The 15,514-nt window shown below is 37.4% G+C and overlaps 1 protein-coding gene across 1 annotated transcript in view; it reads right to left on the reverse strand.

The window, feature by feature from the left end:
- The window catches only part of LOC136246376 (uncharacterized), a 103,096-nt gene that overhangs the window by 46,070 nt on the left and 41,512 nt on the right, over positions 1 to 15,514 (reverse strand). The window contains exons 15-17 of the mRNA XM_066037771.1: positions 5,654 to 5,696; positions 5,465 to 5,569; positions 384 to 666 (exon numbers count right to left, since the gene is read on the reverse strand). Of these exons, the coding sequence (XP_065893843.1) occupies positions 384 to 666; positions 5,465 to 5,569; positions 5,654 to 5,696 (431 nt within the window). The remainder of the gene's footprint in view (positions 1 to 383; positions 667 to 5,464; positions 5,570 to 5,653; positions 5,697 to 15,514) is intronic.

The following is a 15,514-nucleotide window of genomic DNA, read 5'->3' on the forward strand; positions in this document are numbered from 1 at the left end:
TGAGTTAAATGACTGCTTATAACAATGCTACTCTTGACTTTTTTTACTAGGGTAAATGACTGCTCTATTAGAGTATCTTTATTAGTGATGAGCAGACTTGTATTCAATTATTTTAATGCACTTGTACTGAACCGTTGTTTAAACATATAGTAAACCGTTTTTTAAGCCTATAGTGAAGCCAGATAGAGACAGGTGAAATCACTAGCAAGGAGGGATGATACTGCCTTACTACTGATGATTCTGATTATAAATATTAATGGAGGTCCAAGTACCCATGCTTCTTACACCCTTGAAAGAGTAGTGACAAAATAATTATGAATATGAATAAAGTGCATTACAGTACCAATCATCTGGTGATAAACAAAACTGCACTAATTACTAACCTCACAATAGTCTCAATTACAATGTTGGTAGTACTGAGGTCATTTGGTACAATTGAAGATGATGTATTGGTGAGTGTGGAGAGCTCTTCACTTACTGACTCTACTTCATTAATGTTAAACAATGTGGTCAAGTCCATCGTTGTAGTATTTGTGTTGTTAGCCAAAATGTTACTCTGTTCACTAATAATACCCCTTAGTACTGACAATTCAATGCTTTCACATTGTGTCACATTTGTTGTCATGTCCCAAACACCATCTGCAGAACAGTACCTAGAGGCTAGGTCTATAGGATTCAAGGAATATCATACTGAATGTAACAGTAGAGCGGTTAAACCAAAAAATTGATTATTTTTTTATAAAAGTACCAAACTTGGTACAAAATTTGCTTAATTCTTACTATTTTATATTAGATATGGTGCCACTAAAATTACCAATCATATCACACTCAAAGAACTTGATAGGTAAAATCAATCGAAAATGTATTGGGGAAGCCATAAATGTGCTCCATAGGAAATATACTGAAATATTGCATCTGCATAGATGAGCAAGGGATGGTTATATCCATAAGCTGATCAAGGGAGGTGTCCATCCAGGTGATTAACTTGCCATGTTAGAAGGCACGGAAGGTTGTGGTATATATGAAGCCATATCAAGACACACGGTAGTGTGTCGTGCGGCCCAAGAAGCCGGCGCGCCACACCCGTGAGTATATTGACAGGAAGAACGAAAACGTCATTTTCACTCATTTGTATCTCGGTGATCACTTATCTGATTGGAACCAAATTTGCTACACAGTTGCCCGCTAGCCAAGGTAGTCTACATTCCAAATGTGAAGGAAATCGCTCCAGCCATTTCCGAGATACGAGCTGCCAAAGTTTCGTTTTTTTTTCTTCGTTTTTTTTTTCTTCTTCTTCTTTGTCTTTTTGCACACTTGCAAAAATTGCTATAACAAGCAAACGCGTACTCCGATTGCCTTGAAATTTGGCACACAGAAAGGGAGTCCAAAGGCGAATCCTAGCATCAAATTTGGTACAAATCCGATGACTGGTTCAGGAGGTATGACCGATTATTCGCGTAAAACAAGATCGATTTGTTGTCACGCCTACAGGGTAAACCGCTTCATGGAATGAGTTGAAAATTGCTATGTAGATGGAGTAACCATCGTAGGAGTGCCTTTTGGTGGTTTGAAAGGAATCGAGATAAAGACCACGGAGATATGACACAAAACCCAACCTGTGTCACAATTACGCGATCGATTTTTATGAATAAAAAAGTATTAGTTTTCACGCCTACTAGGCAAACCGCTTAGAGCAATGAGCTGAAAATCGGTGTATAGCTGGAATAATCTTCATAGAAAGTCCTTTGCAGTAGTACAGAAGAATCAGATTACAATTAAACCACTGAGTTATGATTCTAAAGCCAACTCCGTGTAGCAAATGCGAGATCGAGATACTCTAATAGAACAGTCACCCTAATAGAGCATTAGCCTAATTTATTTATTCCATTATAGAATTTTATTACATCACAAGTTATTCTGTAGGGAGTTCAGCTGCAAACAGTTAATCTTATAGACAGTTCAGCAAGAAGACAGTCACCATGTGGAGAGTTAAGCAAATATATCACTATAGAGATTCAGAACATTACAAGTCACACTGAAGAAAGTTCAGCTATAAACAAGTCATGCACTGTGTAGAGAATTCAGCTACAATTAAGTCACTCTCTAGAGAATTCAGTTACACAGAATTCAGCTACACACAAGTCACTGTGGAGAGAGTTCAGCTACAAACAAATTACCCTTTAGAGTGATCAGCTACAAACAAAACACTTTGCAGGGTGTTAAGCTGCAACAAATCAACCTTTAGAGCGATCAGCAATGAACAAATCAACACAAATCTACCTGTAGAGAGATAAGCTAGAAACAAATCACCCTGTAGAGAGTTCAGCTACAAAAAATCACCCTGTAGAGACATCAGCTAGAAACTAGACACAATGTAAGGAGTTCAGCTACAAGCAATCACCCTGTAGAGAGTTCAGCTAAAAGAAATCAACCTGCAGAGAGATCAGCTACAAACAAATCACCTTATATAGAGAGTTCAGCTACAAACAGATTACCTGTAGAGAGATCGGCTACAAACAAATCAACCTGCAGAGAGATCAGCTACACACAAATCACTTGTAGAGAGATCAGCTACAAACAAATCACCCTGTAGGGAGATCAGCTAGAAACTACACACAATGTAAGGAGTTCAGCTACAAACAAATCACCCTGTAGAGAGTTCAGCTAAAACAAATCAACCTGCAGAGAGATCAGCTACAAATAAATCACTTTATAGACAGTTCAGCTACAAACAAATTACCTTGTAGAGAGATCGGCTGCAAATTAATCAACCTGCAGAGAGATCAGCTACACACAAATCAACTTGTAGAGAGATCAGCTACAAACAAATCACCCTGTAGAGAGATCAGCTAGAAACTAGATACAATGCAAGGAGTTCAGCTACAAGCAAAATCACCCTTTAGTGAGTTCAGCTACAAACAAATCAACCTGCAGTGAGATCACCCACAAAAACGCACTTGTACAGAGTTCGGTTACAAACAAATTACCCTGTAGAGAGATCAGGTAGAAGAATTCACCTTGTAGAGAGTTCAGCAACAAAGAAACCACCGTGTAGAGAGTTCAGCTGCAAACAAATTACCCAGTAGAAAGATCAACTAGAAGAAGTTACCTTGTAGAGAGTTCAGTTACAAAGAAACCATCATATAGAGAGTTCAGCTATAAAGAAATTACCCCGTAGAGAGTTCAGCTATAAGAAGTCACCTTGTAAAGAGTTCAGCTACAAAGAAACCATCATGTACAGAGTTCAGCTACAAAGAAACCACCTGTACAGAATTCAACTACAAACAAATCACCCTGCATAGAGATCAGCTAGAAGAAGTTACCTTGTAGATAGTTCAGCTACAACAATTCACCCTGTAGAAAGATCAGCTAGAAGAAGTCACCTTGTAGAGAGTTAAGCTACAAAGAACCATCATGTCATGTAGAGAGTTCAGCTGCAAAGAAATCTCCCTGTAGAGAGATCAGCTAGAAACTAGATACAATGCAAGGAGTTCAGCTACAAGCAAAATCACCCTTTAGTGAGTTCAGCTACAAACAAATCAACCTGCAGTGAGATCACCCACAAAAACGCACTTGTACAGAGTTCAGTTACAAACAAATTACCCTGTAGAGAGATCAGGTAGAAGAATTCACCTTGTAGAGAGTTCAGCAACAAAGAAACCACCATGTAGAGAGTTCAGCTGCAAACAAATCACCCAGTAGAAAGATCAGCTAGAAGAATTCACCTTGTAGAGTGTTCAGTTACAAAGAAACCATCATGTAGAGAGTTCAGCTGCAAACAAATCACTCTGTAGAGAGTTCAGCTACAAAGAAACCACCATGTAGAGAGTTTAGCCTCATACAAACCACTTTGTAGAGAATTCAACTACAACAAATCACCCTGTAGAGAAGAAGTTACCTTGTAGAGAGTTCAGCTACAAAGAAACCATCATGTAGGGAGTTCAGCTACAAAGAAACCACCATGTAGAGAGTTTAGCTGCAAACAAATCACCTGTAGAGAGTTCAGCTAGAAACAAATCACCCCATAGAGAGATCAGCTGGACGAAGTCACCTTGTAGAGAGTTCAGCTACAAAGAAACCATCATGTAGACAGTTCAGCTGCAAACAAATCATCCTGCAGAGAGTTCAGCTACAAAAAAATCACCCTGTAGAGAGTTCAGCTAGACGAAGTCACCTTATAGAGAGTTCAGCTACAAAGAAACCATCATGTAGAGAGTTCGGCTACAAAGACACCACCATGTAGAGAGTTTAGCTGCAAACAAATCACCTGTAGAGAGTTCAGCTAGAAACAAAATACCCTGTAGAGAGACCAGCTAGAAGAGGTTACCTTGTAGAGAGTTCAGCTACATTTCAAGTCACCCAGTAGAGAGATCAGCTGCAAAAAAATATCCTGTGGGGCATAATGGGCATGTAATAAATATATGTATATAATTTGTATAATTACTAATAAAATCAAAAGTAATTAAAGTACTAATATTCTTCTTTAAGTTCTTTTCTTCTTCCTGTAGTAAAGAAAAAAACACATGGGTTAAAGAAGCCCCAAAGCCAGCCATAGGCCGGCTTTGCAGTATACAAATACAAAAAGAAGTGATATTTAATCAAAAACAGCCAAGCTGTAAAAAAAGGTGCGGCCCCCAAAAAGGCCATGGTGAAAAAAGATGTGAAATCCAAGGTGGCGGCCAAGAAATGGCTGTGATGGTAGGTTAATGGTTACATTTAATAACGACAATTCAGGTGAATTTTGTGCCGCTTGGTCTTGGCACCAAATTCATCTGAATTGTCGTTATTAAAATGTAACCATTAACCTACCATCACAGCCATTTCTTGGCCGCCACCTTGGATTTCACATCTTTTTTCACCATGGCCTTTTTGGGGGCCGCACCTTTTTTTACAGCTTGGCTGTTTTTGATTAGATATATATATACAATGTATTATTTCTATTGGATTGTGCATGTACTTTTAGCACTAAAATATTGACTCTATTAGAAGTATTTAAAAACAATTTATTTTACCACATTTTAAAGGTTTTTTGATTACATATTATATAAATTTGAAATACTTCCATGTGATTTAAGCAAAAACGAAGATTCCGGATGCACTTGTATGTTTTCCTGACAGGCTAGAAATAGGCTTATAACCCAGTTTTAAAGTTTTATAACATGTTCTAAGGCAGTAAGTTTGGCGTGGCACCATAACTCAAATGATTTAGTATACCTTACTCAATTGCCACAGAAAATTTGGTCCTTTTATCACAAAGTAAACAATTTCATAAAGATTTGTTGCTTATCCGCTCTACTATAAGAGAATATTGTACGTACGTATGTAGTATAATTATAAATATGTTTACATTTGATTTACTAATTATTGTGCTTGCAAAATAATACAAGCCATGCAATAGTGTGCATATCTACATAATACGTATATAGGTCACTTGTGCATGTACACAGTAATTCTAATTACATACTTGAAGATTCAGACAATCCAAAACACTTCTGTATAGCCACAGTTCCAGCATTTACAAACTGCCATTCTATACCCCAAGTATCATTCTCTGGTTGACATCCCATTACTAAAGAATTAAAGCAAGTAGTAATACATACACGGTTTTCATCCAAACACTATTGATACAGTGTACTTATAATGGTTTATGTACCTTGTTGTATTGGACATGGATTGTAAGTAAATGGACACTCATCCTACAAGGAGTTTAAGTACAGTTTAATAACAACTAGGTATACAGTATACACATGCTATATATCACACCATATTATATTGCTCAAGTGAAGTTTCACTTATACACAGGCATATCTGTACCTCATTCGTGTATAAGACTATTCTAATGATAATGAGCTTGAAAATAACACAAATGCCCATTATATTACTGTGGTTGGCAGAAAGGCATGTCTTGGGACTAAGCAATGTTGAACAGTGACAAAATCAAGTCTGTATTGTACTGTACTGTACATCAGTTTCAAGTTATGCTTGGCTGAAGATATAGTTACAGTAGTTAGACAGCTAATTAGTAGGAAATTCAGTTAAATATGAAAAATTCCACAAAAATTTGTTGGAAAGATTTGGGATACAGTGTACATGTAGCTCTGAAAACATTTTTGGGCTTGGTTATGCTTAACCAATACTGTTACGCTAGAAACTGAGGCTGTTTTGAGTGATGCTGAATGCAAGAAATTCTAAAACTCCATGATCCCTATTACCATACTGTATGACTTGATTGGTAACCAGAATGTACACTGAGAAGTTTTTTACTCCTTAAACTTTGATTTCAACATGACATAATGTTACCGAATGTTTGGAAAACGTTCCAAATTGCACATTAGAAGTTTTGAGATAACGATTTTAAAGAATTCAAATCAACATAACTTGCCAAGGATAACTAGCATGTGTCAGGGCTGTGTTGGCTTCTTAGTGGCCGATATGCAGCAAAATCAACAGTAAAACTAGTAGAACAATAGTGTAGCTATCCACTGGTGGTGTTAGTTTGATTTTGTCTGATGTGCGATTTGGATTGGTTTTGTAAAATCTGGTCACATAATTATTGTACCCACAATACATGTAGATTTGTGAATTGCAAATTAACTGTTAAATCACTATCATTAGTCCATTGAGTGCTTTTATTGTAAATAAGCCACTGTATTTGCATTAATTTTATACTCCATTTTAAGTTATATAAGGTTATTCATTATCTTAAAAGCCCCAGGGATGTTCTGGATAACCTAAGTTCCACTGTAAAAATATGTATCAAACAGTACGGTAGTACAATAAGTAGGAATCCCCCGAAATGATGCGTGCCGCCAAAAATACTGCCTTTAAAAACCAACTTAGAAATTTCTTACGCAACGAAAATCACCTTTACGGAATAATATTAGTCCACTAACATCAAATGTAGCGTTAAAAACAAGGAAACGCTTACTGGCGGCCGGATATAGAATTTTAAAAAACTTGTCAAAACTCAAAATTTCGTCTCACTCACTCACTCACTGACCACAGTCACAAGCATAGAGCCCAAACGAAACAGCGCACGGTCACCATTTTACGCCACAACAATAAACTCACCGGTGGGATGTGCCTTTTAGGGTTCTGACGAGTGTACTCCCTGTGCGCCTTGTCTTTTCTTTTATCTTCAATCAGGCTGCTTGTCTTCTTCATCATCCAATGAAACCATATCGAGGCATTAATTTTCCATATCAACACTTTCTTTATGCAGCATAATAGATGCCACAAAATTATTTAAGGCACTTAGACTACGTTACTGTACGGAGGTACCGGTACTCCACGATAGGTCGCAAGATCACACCCAAGGTATTCTTTATTCTACGTATTATCAATCTATCAATCAAGACCACAAAGACCATGCTTCTTTTACACTAGCTGTATTTGTGACCACACACCTTCAAGTTAGTAGGCTGATTCGAGATACTCTAGTCTAATAATCGATCGGAACCACGAAGAGCACACCCCTTTTTGGGCCATCACACATCTTTGCAGGCTGACTCGAGATACTCTAATACAGCAGTCACCCTAATACATGTTTATAGCTAGCTGTAAGCATGCTAGCTAGCTGCAACTAGCACAATGAAAAAGTATGAAATAGTGACACACCCCCTGGTAGTAGGTGAAAGACTGACTAGAGATACTCTAATACAGTAGTCACCCTAATACATGTTTATAGCTAGCTGTAAACATGCTAGCTAGCTGCAACTAGCACAATGAAAAAGTATGAAATAGTGACACACCCCCTGGTAGTAGGTGAAAGACTGACTCGAGATATTCTAATACAGTAGTCACCCTAATAGAGCAGTCACACATGTATAGCTGTATGCTATAACAAAAAAACTAAACAAACTAGTACATAAATTTAAAAATGAAGTAGATCCAAGCAATAAAAAGTAGTGAAACAAGAAATGAACATGGTAGCTATTACAGCATAGCTCAGTGGGAAATCCCTACCTTGGCATGCATGGTAACTATAACAATTATTTTGTGTTCAATGCCAAAGTAGACAGGTTCACTATGTCGGATTAGCAAACCTACACATTTTTGGAAGGCTTAGAGCATGAGGAATCTGAAAATCAATGTTTACATTTGCTCAGATTCCTGCAAGGTCAGCATTTTTTAATTTCAAAGTGGCAGCTAAAAATAACAGATTTCTAATACATCAAGTTTAATTTTGATATAACAGTTTGATAAATAGACTCAACAAATTCTCTGGTGACATTTTAACACCTCTATTCATTAGAAGTGACAGTTAAACATGAATAATTGAAAGTTTTTACAAAGGGAATAGAAGAACGCCATTATATGCTACAATAATTCAGGAATAATTTACAGTGAAAAAAAACTAACGAATATTCTGGAGTAAAACTGGTGCAAAGTGTAACTGGTGCAATGTGTAATTTGACTTCTAATAAAACAGTTCAAGCCTGCTGGAAAATTTAGATACTCTAATAGAGCAGTCACATAATCTAGTAAAGCAGTCAACTTTTGAGCCTATTCTTTTTTGCTAATGTGTTTATACATGTTTAGCATCAAGACACACGGTAGTGTGTCGTGCAGCCCAAGAAGCCGGCGTGTAACACCCGTGAGTATATTGACAGGAAGAAAGAAAGAAAACTCAATGTTCGCACCTCCGTAGCTCTGTGCTGCCTTGATGAAACAAGACGATTTTTGCTGTGGACACTCCCTCCAACTTCAGCACTTCACATTCCAAATTTGAGTGAAATCGCTTCACGAGTTCCCGAGATATGCGACTTCAGACATTGGCTTAGTTTCTTCGTTTTTTTTTTCTTCTTATTTTCTTCCTCTTGTTGCACACTTACAAAAACTGCTATAAAACGCGAACGCCATATCCGATTGCCTTGAAATTTGGCACACAGAAGAGGGGTATAAATGCGCATCTCGGTACCAACTTTGGCTGGAATACGATAAACAGGCAAAGAGTTATGAGCGATTATTCAAGAAAAATAACACCAATATGTTGTCACGCCTACAGGTTAAACCACGTATGGGAAGAAGCTGAAAATCCGTGGGTGAATAGGTTAACTATTGAACCTCAAACCTTTTGTGGTTTGAAAGAAATCGAGCTAAAAACCAGGAAGATACAACGAAAAAACCAACACTGTGTAACAATTATGCAATCGAGATTAGCTAAGAAAAAACGACTGCTTGCCACGCTTGCCAGATAAACCGCTTGGGGTAATGCTTTGAAAATCATTGTACAGATGGAGTAATCATCTTAGAAAGGCTCAACAATGGTGTAGAAGAATCAGACTTAAAGCCACGGAGTTATAACATGAAATCCAACTTGGTGCAGCAAGTGCAAGATCGAGATACTCTAATAGAGCAGTCATCCTAATAGAGCAGTCACCCTGAAGAGAATTCAAGAGATCAGTTAGAAACAAGAAACCTGTATAGAGATCAGCTACACACAAGTCACCCTGTAGAGAGATCAGCTAAAAGAAGTTACCTTGTAGGTAGTTCATACAACTATGGAAAGAGATAGTTCAACTAGAAGAAATCACCTTGTAGAGTTCAGTTACAAAGAAACCACCATGTAGAGAATTCAGCTACAAACAAATCACCCTGTAGAGAGATCAGCTAGAAGAAGTTACCTTGTAGAGAGTTCAGCTACAAAGAAACCATTATTTGTGACCGGATTTGCGAAAAGGTACCTTTTTCACAAACAAAATTTGACCCAATTTTTGGACTTCAAAGCTTTATAACATTTTGATCATTGCATATAATTGCTTGAAATTTTCAATGAATGTAGCCACAGTATCTGGCTACATTTTGATACTAAGAGCAAGTTAATTGGTATAAGGAGTCAATTGTTACATTATTTTGTTTGCTGGTATGTCAAATGTGTGGAAAAGGTACCTTTTCGCAAATCTGGTCACATTTAGAGAGTTCAGCTTCAAACAAATCACCTGTGGAGAGTTCAGCTACAAACAAATCTCCCTGTAGAGAGATCAGCTAGAAGAAGTTACCTTGTAGAGAGTTCAGCTACAAACAAATCACCCCGTAGAAAGATCAGCTAGAAGAAGTCACCTTGTAGAAAGTTCAGTTACAAAGAAACCACCATGTAGAGAGTTCAGCTACAAACTAGTGACCTTGTAGAGACATCAGCTATAAAAGTTACCTTTGTAGAGAGTTCAGGTACAAAGAAACCATTCTGTAAAGAGCTCAGCTGCAAACAAATCACCTGTACAGAATTCAGCTACAAACAAATCACCCTGTAGAGAGATCAGCTAGAAGAAATTACCTTGTAGATAGTTCAGCTACAAACAAATCACCCTGTAGAAAGATCAGTTAGAAGAAGTTACCTTGTAGAGAGTTCAACTACAAAGAAACCATTTTGTACAGAGCTCAGCTGCAAACAAATCACCTGTACAGAATTTAGCTAGGAACAAATCACCCTGTAGAGAGATCAGCTAGAATAAGTTACCTTGTAGATAATTCAGCTACAAACAAATCTCCCTGTAGGCAGATCAGCTAGAAGAAATTACCTTGTAAAGAGTTCAGCTACAAAGAAACCACCATGTAGAGAGTTCAGCTATAAACAAATCTCCCTGTAGAGAGATCAGCTAGAAGAAGTTACCTTGTAGATCGTTCAGCTACAAACAATTCACCCTGTAGAGAGAGCATCTAGAAGAAGTTACCTTGTAGATCGTTCAGCTACAAACAATTCACCCTGTAGAGAGAGCATCTAGAAGAAGTTACCTTGTAGATCGTTCAGCTACAAACAATTCACCCTGTAGAGAGAGCATCTAGAAGAAGTACCTTGTAGAGTGTTCAGTTACAAAGAAACCACCATGTAGATTTCTGTAATCATTATATGTATTATATATATATATAATTTGTACATTTACTGATAAAATATTTAAAGTACATCTACTTCATCTTTTCTTCTTCCTGTGGTAAAGAAAAAAAGATAGGTTAAAAAAGTCCCAAAGCCGGCCTATGTATACAAACGCAAAAAGAAATGAAATCTAATCCAAAACAGCCAAGCTGTAAAAAAAGTGTGCGGTCCTCAGAAAGGCTATGGTGAAAAAAGATGTGAAATCCAAGGTGGCGGCCAAGAAATGGCTGTGATGGTAGGTTAATGGTAAAAATTTTAATAATGACAATTCAGGTGAATTTTGTGCCAATTGGTCTTGGCACAAAATTCACCTGAATTGTCATTATTAAAATTTTTACCATTAACCTACCATCACAGCCATTTCTTGGCCGCCACCTTGGATTTCACATCTTTTTTCACCATACCCTTTTTGAGGGCCGCACACTTTTTTTACAGCTTGGCTGTTTTGGATTAGATAATTATTACTAGATAAATTTTGAAAGAAGTTTCATTTTCAAAGACAGTAGTTGGAATTTGCTTAATAGTTTTAAAATAACAATTGGCAAGAATGAATTCACAGTGATCACCAAGAGCAATTTTTTTGCACCAGACAGGCTTGCACCAACAAGTTAAAATTGATATATACACAATCTTGAAAATTATTATCCACTGTAAATCCAATGAAAATTTTCTTTCCAGTGACAGAATGTATGTATATCACACATATTCAAATAATCCAAAGATTGCCATTGTCGACAAATTGATTCTTATCCAAAAATAATAAAGGACATTTGGCACATCTAGCCAAGACATTTTTAATGACTGGCTCACAAGTAACTGCTTTAAGCATAAAGGATCAAAAAGTAAAGAAACAATTGAATAGCTAAAGAGTAATGAAACAAAAGAGGTTGCCTATATATATATACTGCAGATGTACTAGTGGACATTTAATCTGCAGTATATAGGCAACCCCTCTTGTTTCCCTACTGTTTAACTATTTCCTTGTTTCTTTACTCTTTTGATCCTTAATCCAAGTTTCTACCTATTTGTTTACTGTTTTTGTAACATAATTATGACTGGTGGACCCGCACATATGTAGCATCAAAAGGAGGACAGGCACCTGACAAGCCATATGACTGAATGCATGCCCCAACTATCTGTTATGTAGCTAAAAATGAGGTAGCCATGACGCTTCATTTTCATCTACAGTATGCTTTGCCTATTACACAACATTGCAAACAAAGAACAGCAAGAGAAGCGTCTCAACAATCAATCATATCAAGAGTATATAATGGGGAGGATACTCTTGATCATATTGCTAATGGAAAATACAGCCACAGGGAAGCCGTATCACGATATGTGACTGAATTTGACAAAACAAGGTTTCGACACACAAAACGTCTTTAGGAGATATGGCGATTTTAAGTAATCATTGGGTAATAACTTCCCACAGCTGTGCAAACAAAATTTACACCAATTATAATTCATATAATTATTTACTAGCTATCACTGAGTGGGTGTATAAATTTCTGATACCCAAAATTTTCCCTGTTTTGGGCAGCTTTTTTCAAGCGGGTAATAATATCACAGGTGGTACTAATAGGGTGGGAGGGTGGTGGGTGGGCTCAATATAGGGGTATAAAATGAAGTAAGAAGATGAATGGAATCCAGAGGCCAAGTTTGGGCCCTCCATGGCCCCCCCATGACCCTCAAATCAGGGTTTTTGATAAAGCTACCAACTTGCACCAAATTGGCCCAACCCACCATGCTGTTGAGCCAGATTTGTTTGCTCTTGCGCCATGAGCAGAAGGAAATCTATTGTTAGGGATTTTTTTGTTAGGGAATTTTTTCTTATAGTGTACATGTTATGTTGTGAAGAGCATTCACTCAGATTATGTATGTGTGCATCATTTTAGGTAGCATCAAGTCACGTCAAGGGCTCAAGGAGCACACTATTCCACAATCATAATTAAACAGTGTCAATGTGAAAAGCATCCACCAGGGCTTACAATAAACAAATTCCTGACAACTAGCCCATTTTCCAACCATAATTGGATTTGACAGGAGCCTACTGTCTGACTCATGTGTGACAGTTTATTCTACTAACAAGTACCAGTTGGTTGCTACATTCAAGGGAGGAGCCACAAATACAATGCCAACCCTTCTGCTTAGGCAGCACAAAGAAACAGTACAGTGCTTGTGTTCATACAGTGTACTAGTGTGTATGTTTGTCCTGACACTATAAACCCTGGCATTCACTCAATTAAATCATGTATGTATATATATGTTTCTTTTCAAGTCATGTCAAGTTACACACTATGTATTACAATAATATCACTAAGAACACTAGGTCACACTACAATACAGAGTATACTATAGTTTTGATAATGAAAAACATTACTCTGAGTCTGATGAGTCTGAATCATCTAAGTCTATATTTTGCTTTTCAGGCAGAGGTATAACGTAACGACGGTGCTTAGTTTCAACCCATTTTTTGTACGCTTCGTGAAAAGGAAATTCTGCAGGCTTGGATGCATTAAGTCTTAATCTAAGCAACTGGTCGAGGTGACACACACTCAACCGATTACAGAATTTTGTCTTCGTAGCATTTTGGTAAGAAAAGCCTCTTTCTACTTCAGAAGTACTAGAAGGATATATCAGTACAATTTTTGCTAGTTTAGAGAGAGAAGGGTATATAGTGCATTATAAGTGTAACATCAGTAGCTAATTTCAGCATGAACTCCCTCAGAGAATACCTTGCATAGCTTATCTTCATACAATGCTTCAGAGTATCCCACTCCAGTGAGCACAAATTGTGATCCACAAATGTGACCAGGCCTGCAAAAATAGGGCATGTGGGCACATGATTTTTGCCTACTTTTCCAAAGTTTCATCACTCATAACTTTTTGTACCATTCTTCTATAGCACTGTAATTTTCTGCTCTTAGTAAGAATTTAATTGGCATCATGATGCAAGTTACAGAATGGAAATATATTTTTCCAGTACTGAAATAAGAGCTGTAGAGTGATGGGGTGTAGTTTGTGCCCACATGCCCTGTTTTCACAAGCCTGGTCACAAATGATGAATTCTGACTAGTCAGTAACAGTAGATCACTTTCTCCATATGCTGCACAATCTGTATCAGAACCAGGAACTGCAGCTGGATCAAATATTCTTGCTGCTTGAATAATTGGAAAGCGAGCTGTTAAATTGTTGACTATAGCCTGAACAAACTTGGCTACATCTGTCTCAAGCCTTTTCTTTTCCTCCATCTGCTTTTGTAATTCTGTTTCTTCAACCTGTAGTGTGTGATGTGCAATTCCTTCAATGCATTCTGTAGTGTAAGGACCCCATCGTATATCTTTTTGTAAATACTAAATACCTGTTTTTTAGGGCTTTAATAACTTCAGTAACTTTTCTGTGTGCATCACATGGGTGGTAAGTAGGTATTTGAAATGTTTTGTTTAATTGGCCAAGGGTACTAAGAATATCATACAAGAAATGTAATGACACAACAAACCGATACTTTTTTAGTCTTTTTGCAATTCCATCAGCAGTGATATCTTTATTAGACTGATCCTCAAAATATGTAACTAGTACTTCATAAGAACGCACAACAGCCCTTACAGCTTGGAGTCGACTCAGCCAGCAGATATCAAACAGCTTCTGTATCCTAACAAACTTCTTATTGAGCACACTAAACACAAGCTTTAATCACTCAGTTCACACGCTTGAGTGCGAAAAATATGAGTAAATCACACGGAGCATGCTTTCTATTTGAATAAAATATTCAACAGACTGGTGGGCCTGGCTAACTGATAACGCTTCTCGATGAGCAACACAGTGAAATTCCATTAAATGTGGCACGACAGATTTCAAATTGGCCTGAACACCATTACTGCACCCAAGCATCACTGATGCTCCATCACTAGTAAACATGATCATTTTATCCATTGAAACATCAATTTCATGAAAATATTCTGCCACTGATTTGAAAATTGAACCCGCATCGCATTCTTTCAAAGCCAACAATTTCATAAATTTCAATTCTTTTTATTGTTTTCTCTATCCAAAAACTGACAATAAACCATAAGATTTTTGGCACACGAAATATCATTGGATTCATCTAACAGTAAAGAAAAACACCTTGCTTTTTGTAATTTAGCAACATCTTCACTCTCTGTTACAGCATTAAGAGCATGCACAAATTCCCAAGTGCTGTAGGTGCTCCTATGGGTCTTAGACAACCAAATGTTGGCTGTTGTAGATAGAAATGATACCTCTTCCAAATCATCTTCAATTATCACTGGCTCTTTGTCATGAAATAAAATATGAAAATCTACAAGAGAATGAAGTGGGGCTCCTTTATTCATTGAAAGTCCATTTGTAGCCAAGAAGTGGATGTTAATTAACAGTCCCAACGTTTCTCTTTCAGAAGCAGATGTTTTAGGTGCTTTAAACATGGAACTGGCAGTTTTAGCAATAGCAGTAACCTGCGGAGGAATCCGTGAATGGTCGCTCGAATCAGCGTGACGTCTGAGGTACTCTTTTTTCCAGCCTTTAGCTGGACGAACCTTCCCAAGTGCAAAATCATTTTTCAGTCCTGCTGCTCTACACTCACGACAGTATAGTTTTTCTATAAATTCTTCGCTGCATTCACCA

This window comes from Dysidea avara, chromosome 1 (genome assembly GCF_963678975.1).
Source record: "Dysidea avara chromosome 1, odDysAvar1.4, whole genome shotgun sequence".
Classification (NCBI taxonomy): Eukaryota; Metazoa; Porifera; class Demospongiae; order Dictyoceratida; family Dysideidae; genus Dysidea; species Dysidea avara.